This window comes from Canis aureus, unplaced genomic scaffold (genome assembly GCF_053574225.1).
Source record: "Canis aureus isolate CA01 unplaced genomic scaffold, VMU_Caureus_v.1.0 NW_027326479.1_RagTag, whole genome shotgun sequence".
Taxonomy (NCBI): domain Eukaryota; kingdom Metazoa; phylum Chordata; class Mammalia; order Carnivora; family Canidae; genus Canis; species Canis aureus.
Genome location: NW_027554418.1, coordinates 53,495 through 65,973, shown reverse-complemented (window position 1 = coordinate 65,973; position 12,479 = coordinate 53,495). Strand labels below are relative to the sequence as shown.

Below are 12,479 nucleotides of genomic sequence, written 5' to 3'. Positions count from 1 at the left end.
CTCTTGCAGTGTTTCCTCATTGGCAGTGGCTGATTTCTGAAACTGGTGACAAATCATGATGATTCTGGGACTTCTTTGGCTGCTGCTGCATTGTTTGCTGACCGAGGCGTTGGCAGGGTCAGAAGCCTGGGGTGGGGCGAGGATCAGACGGGGGAGCTGACACTTCCCAAGACCTCCCTTCCCAAGGGTCCTCCTGCCAGCTGTCCTGCCACAGGTCCCCATTCACCGTGGCCCACAAGGCCCCGCACACCCTGTCCCCTGCCAGCCTCTCTGGCCTCACCTCACACCCACGCTCACTGCTTGTGTGGGTTCTTTTCAGATTTTGTTCTCTCCTCGAGCCTTCCTGCCGCAGAGCCTTTGAACATGCTGTTCCCTCTGACTAGATACCCTTCTCTTAGTTCCTCACCTTGAGGACTCCTCTTCATTCTTTAGTGCTGGGCTCAAATGGGGCTTCCGCAGAAGCATCTCAGGTTCCTGAGGAACAGTGACCTCCGAGTGGCATACCTTCAGAGCACCCTGTGCTTTTTCGTAGCGTTTGGAGGGTGTGAGGGCTCCTTGCCCTGCTGTGAGTCCCCGCTTTAGAAGGCTCTACTCTTGACCTTCTCTGTCTGCCTCTCCCCACAGGCTCCTTGGAGCCTGGGCCCTTCCCTTTGGACCATACCCGTAACATGCAAGACCCCAGAATTCCCTGCTCCAATGGCCCCAGGCCCCTTCCCTTAAGGATGGATCATGTGGGGTGGCCACGGGGCAGCAAGTGGCAGGGGGTGTGGCAGTTTGTGCTAGTGGACGGGACTGTCCACATATGTGCATGTGGACCTCCCTTGGGCCAGGATAGCTCTGAGGGTGGCCAGCCACAGGGGGCAGGCTGACAGCAGAGCCAGATCTTATGCCAACCTACCCACATATAGGATTCAGAAGAATCAAAGAAGTTTAGTCTTCTAGGTCATTATGAAAGTATATTTGTCAGAGTAGGAGAATAGAACATATTTTATTTAACAGTTATAACTTGATTTGTAACTTTACAGTATTGCAATGCATGGTGTGAGGCTTCCATTTGTACTCTTGTCCCGGCCCTGCTGGCATTTGCGGTGGGCTTGGGCCTACCACCAACCGCAGGCTCTACCAGTGAGGCTGCACTCGCAGTACCCCTACCCCAGAGCACTGAGCCTGGCACAGAAGAGCAGATAATAAATATTGGCTGTGAGAAACAAATGAGATGATCCAAGTGAAATGCTTGGCAGGGTGCAAATGTCAATAAATATTAGCTATTATTGTTTGTTGAACAGACCAACAGTTTGTGGGGCAGGTGGGCCAAAACCCAGAAACTGAAGGGGTTTGTGCCTGAGGAGAGAAAAGGCATAGCTGCTCCTTCCTTCTTCCAGCCCTGTAGGCCTCTCCCAGCTCCCGAGGGTAAGGTGGGCACCGGGCAGGTAGCCTGACAGCAGAGATGCTGAGAGCTGGGGGCTCCTGCTACTTGCCCACCCGGCAGAGCAGAAGAGCTGGGCAGGTTTCCTGTCTGCCTCCAGCATCTCCCCAGGCCCCGACAGAACCCATTTGCCTTAGTTTCTTTTGCTCTGCCTGTGAGCACATGATGGGGTGTGGAGGGGTGCGGGGCGGGGGTAGCTGAAAGAGCTGAGGTGGCCCTCCCGAGGCTGTGCTGTGCTGTGAGAGGAGCCTGTGAGGCAGTCAGGTGGCCCACAGGACCCCGAACAAGTCACTTTGCCGCTGCCACACCCTCTTCACTTGTCAAATGTGACTGCGTGTGGAAATGGTGCATGTCTCGTAGCCAGTGTGAGGGACACAGTTAATATGAACAGCCGGTGCACAGAACACAAGTGGGTCAGGGAGGGCAGAGGCTCACTCAAAGAGCCCACGGGGGAGTAGTCCTCCTCGGGGTAACTGGTCAGCGACTCGGGGTAGTCCGTTTCAGGGGTAGGGGGCTGCAAGGAGCAGGAGACAGAGTCAGACGCTCTCCGAGCCAGTAGGGACCCTGGGCCCCGCCCTTTCATACCAGGCCACGCCCCTCTATAGCAGTCCAGGGGACTGCGGGGTGCAGGAGGCGGGGCCTGAGGCCTGAGTCACCCCGCACCCCCCCGCACCCCTTCCCCCCCTCCCCCCGCCCCGCGCCTGAACCTCATTCCCGGGGGGCGGGGGCAGGAGGCGGGGTCCGAGGCCTCAGTCACCCCGCCCCCCCCGGCCAGGCCCCGCCCCTCACCCTCATTCCCGGGGCGGGGCAGGAGGCGGGGCCTGAAGCCTCAGTCACTCCGCCCACCCGGGCCAGGCCCCGCCCCCTCACCCTGCGCTCCCCGGGGTCCAGTGGGCTCAGGCCTGGCTGCATGTCCTCCAGCGCGTCCTCGGGCTCGTCCTCGGGCTCGTCCTCGGGCTCGTCCTCGGGCTCGTCCTCCGGCTCGTCCTCCCAGACGGCCTCGCCCGTCAGCGGGTTGTAGAAGAACACCCTGCGGCTCTCCTCATCCCAATACTGGCCCCAGTCTGTCTCGAGGCTCTCGCGGCTGCCCACCGAGGCCGGAGAGGTGGCTGGGCTGGCGGCGCCCTCAGAGGCCTCGAAGGGCGACTCCCAGGTGGTCACGCCCGTGTCTGGGTTGTAGTAGTAGCGGCGCCCGCTGCCCGCGTCCCTGTGCGTCTCCCATGCGGGGGGGCGGGGGACCGAGGCGGTGCCGGGTGACGTGGGCAGGGGCTGCCTCTCGACGTTCTCGTACACGGGCTCCGGGGGGTCGTCCACCTGTGGGAGCAGGAAGGAGGCGTGACCGTCAGGGCAGCTCCGGGGTCACCCAGTCCCGACCCAGCCACTTCCCACCTGGGCGACCTTGGGCAAGTTGGAGTACCCCCTGCTTCAGTCCCGCCGCTGCACAATGTCTGCCCTGCCCGCTCCGGAAATTGTAGTGAAGAGAGAATGAGGAAATATTCGTGAAGGGGCATTGTCAAATATGAAATGTCCCAGATGCGTAGGGCACTTACATTATTTATTAACAATAATAAAATATCGATATCTTGAGTTCTCCCAGCTGCGCACTCACTGTGCACTCCAGGGGGCCAATCAGAGGTTGGGCAGGAATAGAGAAATGGCCTGGGCCCCATTCCTTTTCCTCCCCATTCAGGTCACAGAGGGGCAGGGCCCTGCTGCACTCTACAGCCCCCACCCCTCCTTCCTTCCTGTCCCTGAAATCTCTGGGACTGGAATCCGTACCACCTCTGATCTGGGACTGAAACTTCCTGAATGTGGTTTTTGCAGACCTCAGGATCAACTGCAGAGAAGGGAGAGAGGCAAGCCAGATGGGAGGAAGGAAGGAGGAGCTAGGAAAGAGGAGCCCCTCGTGCCCTCCAAAGGAAAGCGAGGTGGGCTGGAGGGTCCGGCCACACACAACATACCTCTGGTCATGCTCAACACCCCACTGCTCCTTGCGGCCTGCGGGGCAAAGTCTACGCCTTTAACAGGGCACCGGAGGGGCCTGTCGCCTCTCTGTCTACTTTATTTCCTGCCATTCCTGGCCCCCTGCCTTGAACTTTATGCTCTAGTAGCCTGGGGCTGCTGGAGGCTCCACCCTCCCTGCTGTATATCTTTTATGGGCCTGGATCCTTCAGAGTGCCTAGGCCCATCCCCACCCTTTTTTTCACCTGGCCCACTCCAATTCCTTCTTCAGGACTCAGCTCAGGTGTCAGGTTCAAGACCTTTCTTGAGATTCCTCTGGTGTGCCCACCATCGCCTAGCACCCTCAGCTGGCCAGAGGGATAGATAAGGACACTCTTAAACCCCAGGCAGCAGAAGAGCACCAGAAGATTAAGACTGTTTCTAGGACGATCTAATGCTACGGGGGAAATGCAGACTTCGACATGGGGAGCAAGTATATAGTTTCAAATCTGTGTTTTTAGAAACCCTCCAAAATGCTAACAGAGATAGTTATCTCCTCTGGGCAGTATAGTTATAGGGATGGGGTATTTATTTATTTATTTATTCTTTAAACTTTTCTCAAAATTTTGTACAATCACCCTCCCCCCCGCCCCGCCTTTTTTAATCACAGAACTGCCTGTGATGCCTTCACTAAGCTGTAAACTTCCCAAGAGGGGAAGCCGGTCATGTCAAGGTGGCATCTCCCTGGGCCTTAGGAAGGCGCCTAAAAACACACTCGTTTGTCCCACAAAGATTCACCTGTCCGGTGCACGCACTGTTCTAGGCACTGGGGAACGCAGCAGTGAACAAAGGGACCCACATCCCTACTGGGCAGCCTGTGTAAATGGTCAGGGAGCAGGGAGGGAGATGAGCAGGGTGAGAAGTGAAATGCACAGCACAGCACGTTGTCCGTGGTAGTTACTGCTAGCAGGAGACAAAGTGTCAGAAAAGCAGTGGTAGAGTTTTAGATCATCAGGGGCAGGTCCCAGGCATGGAGGGAACAGGAGGAGCTGGATACACCAGATCCTCACTCCTCTCCCTCACCCTGCAAGCGCTTGTGTGGCTGAGACAGAACCCCCCACCCCACTTCTCCTTTCTCTCTGTCCACCGCAGCCATCCCATATTCCAGCCACACCGGCCCATGGACCCTCCCGCAAACACAAAGCCACCTCCTATCTCTGCACCTTTGCTCCAGTGGGTCCTTCAGCCTGGAACTCTCTGCTCTCATACCTGCCTACCCAGATCCTGCTCCTCTGCTGGTGCTCTGCTCCAAGCCTCCGGGAGAGGCCTTCTCCCTCAGGAGAGACGTCTGGCGCACGGACATGCTGTTCATCCCTCTGTTCGGGCCGGCAGCATTCCGCCTTGGGTTGTCCACTCATCTGCCTACCTCCTCTGACCCCAAAGGCGGGGTTTTGTTTTTGAGCAGGGGACCCAGGATGATGTACTTGACCCCAGTTGCCCTCTAGCTGCTGGCCCAATGCCCTGAAGCACACATCCAATCCACCAAAAGTACTTATTGCTTGAGTACAAAAGCCAATTCCAAGCCACATTTCAGCAGCAAACAACAAACAAACACACCTGACACCACAGGAGACTCAAGTTAGCTTTGGACAAGGACTTCCTGGGAGTGGGGGTTCAGCACAGGAGTCTCTTTGGGAGACCAGGATGGAGGCAGTGGACAGAGGAAGGTGGGTGACCAGACACATCTCCCACCTGCCCCAGCTGGACCTGCTGAGGCAGGCGCCTTCCCCTCCTTGGGACAGGGGCTGGGAGGTCATGTGGGGCATAGATGAGCTGAGGAAGGAGCCAGGCTCTATGGAGCGGGGATTTCCACCTGCAGGCTGCTAGTCTTGGCTGTGAGTCCATGGGGAGTCCCAGGCTGGCCAGGGTGATGGGGATCTCACACGAAGTAGCCCTAGTGGGTACAGAGGTGAGACCTAGGAGCTGGATGTTTAGGCTCTCAGCATGAGGGGGCTGTCAGAGGAAGAGAAGATGCAGAATCGCACTGTGGGGCTCCAGGCTGCAGACCAGAGGCCAAATGGGGGCAGGGCAGGGCCCCTGGGAGGGGCTGCCCCAGAGACACAGGCTGCTTCAGGAGGTAGGAAGGGGCTTTCACTGGACGGGAGCAGGCAAAGTCCAACCCCCTGTCAGTGATGCTACAGCCCTGTGGTGGGAGCTGGACCACACGCAGCGGCCCTGAGGCCCCTTCAAACTCTAGAACTTTCTCCCTGTAGAGCCCCTCCAGTGCTAGGATAAAGCCAGGATCAGACTGGAAGCCAGGCAGGGCCAGTCCCCCTGTGCCCTCTGGCCTTCAAGGGGAAGCTCGTGCAGGTTAGAGCAGGGTCTGCCACCCTGCCCACGACTCCTGGAGGTCCAGGCAACACCCAGTGACAGCCCATCAGTGGGGCCCTGACTAGGCACCAACAGCTCTCGGGGCCCAGATCCCAATCACAACAGAGACACGGGGGACAACAGTAGGAAAGGGGAAGTGGTCTCCTACCTCAGCGGCAAGAGGGGCTCTGGCTCTCACCACGCCCAGCTGCCCAGCCCCGCAGCCCTCCCCTTGCCCACAAGCAGGTGGCAGGCCTGCCTCTGCCCCTGCGCTGATCACCATCTCTCAGGGTCCCCCTGCAGCCCCTCCCAGGCAGGCGAAGGCCTTGGCAAAGGGAAGAGGAAAGCAGGGAGGAGTCCCCGAAGTCTGAGAGATGTCCTGCTCCGAAGCTCCGCTCAGCCACTCCTGAGAGGGCCAGAGAACAGAGGCCCACTAGTGGCACCTTGATCCCGAGGCCCTCGGCCGTCCCCACCAGAGGCTGAGCTTGCCCCCAAATGCCACGGCCCCCTACCTGTCCCCGCAGGGCCTGACTCCGCCTCCTGGTCAGCCTGGCAATCATGTCCACCATCCTGTCCCCTCAGAGCTGCTGGGACGAAGCCCTGGGCAGGCTTTAGGGGTGGAGCCAAGGGGCACAACCCCAGGGCTGGCACAAGGCAACAAGGAAACAAGAAGTGGCTTTGAGGTGGCGGGAGGCTGAGCCTCCAGCCCATTTCCTGTCAGGGCTGTGGAAGTGCTGCCTGAGACAGAGGCTGCCTGCTGTGGGGGGGGGTGGGGGGGGTGAAGTGGGGGGGGTCTTAGGTCGGGGGTGTTTCTATGTGTCCAGGGAAGCGCCGGCCTTCCTACTCCATACTCTGGTCACCGGCAAGGTCTGAATCCCAGGGCAGATACAGCCAGGGAGCAGGATGGTGCCAAACCGAGGTTGGGGGAGGGGAGGCCAGACAGCTGGGAGAGGGCAGAGGGGGCAGTTGGGTGCTGGGGCCCCAGGCTGGCGTAGACAGGACACGGAGTGGCCCTCAACTCCCCCAGTGCCCAGGGCGATGGGGAAGAGGAAGCTAGTGTGTGGGGTGCCGGGGCGGGGGGGCAACGTGTCAAAGAGGAAGGGGTCTGGGCAGCTTGGCATCAGACGGAGTCAGTGTCTGGAGTTCTGCAGCCTCACAGAGGACAGGAGGGATTCTGACCACACCACAGTCCACTCGCCTGACTGCCTGAGCCTGTCCCCTCCCGGTTCGCTCTCCAAGATGCACGCATGCACCCTCGCCTGGGTGTCTAATACGTGCACAAGTATGCCTGCGTCCCCACTCTCTAAGGACCCGGAGAAGGGGACAGGGACTAGCCTCTCCACAACCCCACAACCAAGAGCTTCCCCTGGGCCTGGTCTCTCTCCTGTTTCAGGCTCTGACCCCACCTTCCACCGGGATCCCAGACCCATTGTCTCCTGCTCTTCCATTCCAGTAACCCTCCTGTCCCCAGCCCTGGTCTTACTTCCTCCCCTGCCCATGCCCCCCCAGACCACTCCTTCCCTGCACCCACTGTGGGCCCAGGACAGGGACACCCAAGGAGAGCCAGGCGTGGTGTAGATTTGGAGTGTGGGCCCTTTGGGCAGACCGCATCCAGAACAAGCCAGGGATTCATGCCCTACTCTGCCCTCCAAGCTCCTGTATTGCTCCCCTCCCATCCCAGGTGGGACTCAGAAGCCTGGAACACTGAGGGCAGAGAGGCCTGGGGTCCTCCCACTTGTCACACACATGACACATCCCACTGCCCCCGCCCTGGGGGACATGGGCCACACGCAAAATAGGTCACCAGGAGAGATGGAGCCAGGCCCAGAAGATGGGAAAGGCCGGAAACTCTGAGCTGGCAGCAGGCAGGAGCTGGGGAAGGAGAGAGAGGACATGGGTGTGGGGACCTGAGCCCTCAGCACTGCCCCGCTGGAGAACTAGGGAGCAGGGTCTTCCTGTGGCAGGAACCAAGAGTGACAGGACAGGAGACTGGGACCACCGAAAAGGCAGCCCACGTGCTGTTCCTCCTCTGTAAGAAGCTGGGCCCCCCAGGCCTGGGGTCTTCCCAGGGGGCTCTGGCCCCCCACCACAGGGACTGAGCCAAACCCACACAGCTCTGGCCTGCTCTTCTTGGTCAAGGAGCTTGGTTCCTCAGGCTTCCAGTCTAGGCTTCCCCTCAGCAAGAGGAGGCGTGACCACAGCAGCTCCCCAGTGGTGTCCTCCTCCCTCAACCGCATCTTCACGCCTGGCCTGGCCCTCTAGAGGCACACGGTGGAGGAGGGGACAGAACAAGCCGGCTGCTCTGTCCTCACCCCTTCTCCCCAAAACCCTCACAGGAGGCTTGTGGCAACCAGAAAAATCCTATCAGCTCTCTGAAGCCAGAGGCAAAAGAAATGCCTGCAAACCAGTGACTGGAGCCCAGACACTGGCTCAGGGGGGCTGCCGCGGGGTCGGGACCTCCTTTGCTGACTTCAGTGCCTCCAGAGCTGAGCGGAGGGAGAGTGGAGGGTGGGTTGTGATCTTTGCCTCAGGGAGCCTTGCAGGGTGCCCAGAGCTGGCGTCCTTCCCTTCCCTGAGCACGCCATCTCCAGGACGGAGTCCGGGCCTCACTGTACCCACCCCCAGCCCTGAGCCACAAGTCCACTGATGTGCAGTGGGGGAACTGGGGGTCCCCTCAGAACGGAGGGAACCACGCCTGGAGCTGTCCCCAGAGTCTGGTGTAACAGGTTTGTACTAAAGCCCAGGTGAGGCTCAGTGTAACCTTACTGCTCGGCCTGTAGCCTGCGAAGACGAACACAGTAGCCCGAGGTCAGGTTCCTCTGTGGGGCTTAGAGCAGAGGCATCATCATTTGATTAAAGGGGGGCGGGGAGAATGACGCAGGATTCAGAGAAATGGCTTCTTGTGTCGCTGGTGCCCTAGCTTCTCCCCGGGCAGCCCCTTGAATCTCTGCGCCTCTGTTTCTTTATGCATAGAATGGTGCTGTCATGCTCTCCCCGCTCCCAGGGCTGGCCTCTGTGGAGGCGTCAAGCCGCCCCCGGGATCCTACACCCTACACTCTACACTCAGGGACGTGGGAAAGAAAGCGGGGTGACACTTCCGTTTTTTTGGTTCTGGGTTTCGATTGAGTGCCCTCGGCTCTGGACTCTGCCCTCAGCCTCTTGGTGACCTCATGGGACTGTGTGCTCGGCCTGCTCCTCAGGGTAGGTGGGGTGGGGGGGGAGCCCCTTTGCCACTCACATGCTCTGTGCTCTGGACAAGGCTGGCTGACGCCCAGGAGGAATCAGAAACCGTCTGTCAAGGAAACTGCTGGCTGGCAAAGGCTGTCATCGTGAGCCAACCGAGGGAGAGAGATGTGACAGGGGCCTGTCCCTCCAAATGTGTCTGCACCTGTACCCACCGCACCTCCTCACTTCCCCACTGGAGGGACCAGGTTCCCCCGTCCAAGAGGGCCTCCTGAATATGGGCCCCTGAGGATCCCACTGCCTCTTGCTCAGAAGCTGCCTCTCCACAAACCTCTCACTAACCCTCCCACTTGATGGCTGCAGGCCCTTTGGCATGGCAACAAATTCCAGGTCTCTCCATCTTAAAAAGAAAATGTGTGCTCCTGGACCCAGCTCATCCTGCCTCCTTTCCGGAGCCCACCTGTTGAAGGTGTGTGTGTGTGTGTGTCTGCCGTCCTGCTTCTGACGTCCAGCCCACTGCCCGGGGGTCCTACAACTCCTTTGATGACAGCAGCGGTCCTTGGAGGGTCTGACTCTCCTCAGGACTTAGTCCTTACAGGCCTCTCCCTCCTCACCCTCTGGTGCCTCCCGGGCTGTGAGCCATGCTCCTCTTCCTCCACTTAACTCCTTGATACTGGGTCTCCCATTTGCTTCTCACTCTCCTGTCCCGGGGAAGCCCAGCCGGATCTGTTAGCTTAACTACCTGCAAGACCATCTCCAGGAGCAAAAACCTGAGTGGAGTCCTGGGGGTCCTTGGTACACCCTACAAGCTGCATATCCCAGAAACCAAGTTCACCTTCCTCCCCTCCTCCTTCCCATCTTGGCATCATCTTGTTTTTGTTTTCTTCTTTTTTTTTTTAAGATTTTATTTATTCACGAGAGACAGAGAGAGAGGCAGAGACACAGACAGAGGGAGAAGCAGGCTCCCTGCAGGGAGCCCAATGTGGGACTTGATCCCAGGACCCTGGGATCATGACCCAAGCAAAAGGCAGCCGCTCAACCACTGAACCACCCAGGTGCCCCATCTTGGTTGTTCAAGCAGAGATCTAGAGTCCCCGAGGCTGGAGACCAGCCTAAGCCTTTCGGACATATCAGTCTCCAGGTAACACAGGGGCTAGGGGAACATGGGAACCCCACCACAAGGAAGCAGAAATTCAAATCTAGAATAGATGTCCTATGGGGCAACCACTCTGGTCCCTGTCCAGGCAGGAGAAGAGGGAGGGAAACAGCAAGAGAGATTTAAGAGACAAATGAGATGCATGATCCTTGAGCTGATTCTGGTTCAAACAAACTGACTGTGAGAGATTTGTTTTAGGACAATGAGGGACATTTGACTATGGCCTGGATCTTAGCTGATATGAAGGAACTAATATTAATTTTGTTAAATATAATAATGGGTATAGTATTGAGGTTATGGAAAAAAACATTTTTAAGACATAACAGGCTGGGGCACCTCAGAAGCTCAGTTGGTTAAGCGTCTGCCTTTGGCCCAGGTCATGATCCTGGAATCCCCGGGGCGCATAGGGCTCCCTGCTCAGCAGGGAGCCTACTTCTCCTTCTGTCTCTTTCCCCTTGCTCATGTTCTCTCTCTCACTCACTCAACATCTCTCAAATAAATAAATAAATAAATAAATAAATAAATAAATAAAATCTTGTTAAAAAAAGACATACAGGCTGAGTTTTTAAGGGATGAGATAGGATAAATTCTGGAATTTATTATTTCTCAGCAAAAAGAAAAAAGAGAGAGAACTAACTTGACAAGAATTGTTAAATCTAAGTAATAGGTATAATTATATTAATTATAATATTCTTTTCACTTCTTTGCATGTTTGAAAATCTTCATAATAGGGACACCTGGGTGGTTCAGTGGTTGAGTACCTGCCTTTGGCTCAGGTCATGATCCTGGGGTCCTGGGATCGAGTCCCGCATCAGGCTCCCTATAGGGAGCTTGCTTCTCCCTCTGCCTCTCTCTGTGTGTCTCTCATGAATAAATTATAAAATCTTTAAAAAATTTTTCATAATAAAAAGGGGAGAAAACCTCCCTTAAACTTGTTTACTCTTCTGGATTCTCAGTGTTACTACTCCAAGGTGTTCACTGTTTCTTATCCAGAAAGACAGGCCCTTCCAGCTCTCCCCTACCCCTGGTAGTAATTTCTCTCCTTTATGACGCAGCTCTGGCTCTAGGAATTCTGGAAACATGGCAGCTTAAACATGTCCTGCTTCTTCTCTTCTCCTGGACGCTACCCTCAAGGAAGGGGCTGTGCCAGCTCCTGGGCAGGGCTGGCTGGCAGGAGTAGAGGGCCTGAGATAGAAGCTGGAACCCAGGAGACCCCGGGGCAGACCAGGCCACCATAGGACCCTAGGGGGAAAGCAGGGTGACCCCGAGGAGCTGACAGGGAGTCAAACAGGTGGGCTCAGCACTCTCTGCCCAACAGGCTGGGGATGCCGAGGAGGCAGCAGGCAGGGAGAATTCTTGATGCTGTCTTAGAAGAGGCTGCCCAGCCCGGCTGGCCCGCTGGCAGAGACCACCATTCCTCTGCTCTAGGGCCGCGCCTAGTGGGGACACTTCAACAGCTCATCCCAGCCCCAGTGAGAAAAGACACATAAACCCCACTCCTCTGACAGGACAGTGGCTGGAGAGAGGTGGAGCAAAGAGAACAACCAAATCTACCCGGGCTGCAAGACCCTAATACAGCAGGGTCAGGACGTGCTAAAGACCAATCACCAATCCGGGTAGGAAGAGGAGTTTGTCAGTAAAAGGTGGCAGGATAGGTGGATGGCCATCCAGAAAAATAATTAAAGGTGGGTTGACATCCTACTCTGTCCACTCGGATATACCCCCAAATAGATCAAAGATTCAGACATAAAAAGCGAAACCATAAAAATACTTAAAGAGAAAAACATAAGCAAAATTGTATATTAAAAATAAAAAAGGCAGAAGGGCACCTGGGTGGCTCAGTGGTTGCGCATCTGCCTTTGGCTCAGGCAGTGATCCCGGGGTCCTGGGACTGAGTCCTGTATTGGGCTCTCCCTGCAGGGAGCCTGCTTCTCCCTCTGCCTGTCTTTGGCTCTCTCTGTGTGTTTCTCATGAATAAATAAATAAAATCTTCAAACCAAACCAAACAAACAAAAAAGCAGAGACTCAAACTCTAAAAGCCATACATTTGACCACGTAAGTGCATCTTAAGTCATTTGCGTGGCCAGAAAATAACATTAGCAAAGTCAGAAGAGAAACTTACATGACAACTCCTGTAAGAGATAGAGGGCTGTTTTCCTTCGTATGGCAAAACCTCCTAATAACCAATAAGTAAAAGACCAATAAGTCAATGGAAAAATGAGCACTGGCTCTGAACAGGTTGTTAACAGAAAAAGGAAAACAAACAGTCCTTAAATCTATGAGAAGATGCTCACTCTCACTGAAAAGAGAAATGCAAATTCAAGCTATCCTAAGATCATATATTTTACTATTGGATCAGCAGGAAACGACATCTTGTTGACACCTGGTTGGCAAGGCTGTGGG

The 12,479-nt window shown here is 56.3% G+C and overlaps 1 protein-coding gene across 1 annotated transcript in view; it reads right to left on the bottom strand.

Annotated features, from left to right (window-relative positions):
• Positions 1–969: 969 nt before the first annotated feature.
• The window catches only part of LOC144309544 (rho GTPase-activating protein 27-like), a 23,856-nt gene continuing 12,346 nt past the window's right edge, over positions 970–12,479 (bottom strand). Inside the window, 2 exon segments of the mRNA XM_077890634.1 lie at positions 970–1,940; positions 2,297–2,740. Of these exon segments, the coding sequence (XP_077746760.1) occupies positions 1,740–1,940; positions 2,297–2,740 (645 nt within the window). The 3' untranslated portion in view covers positions 970–1,739.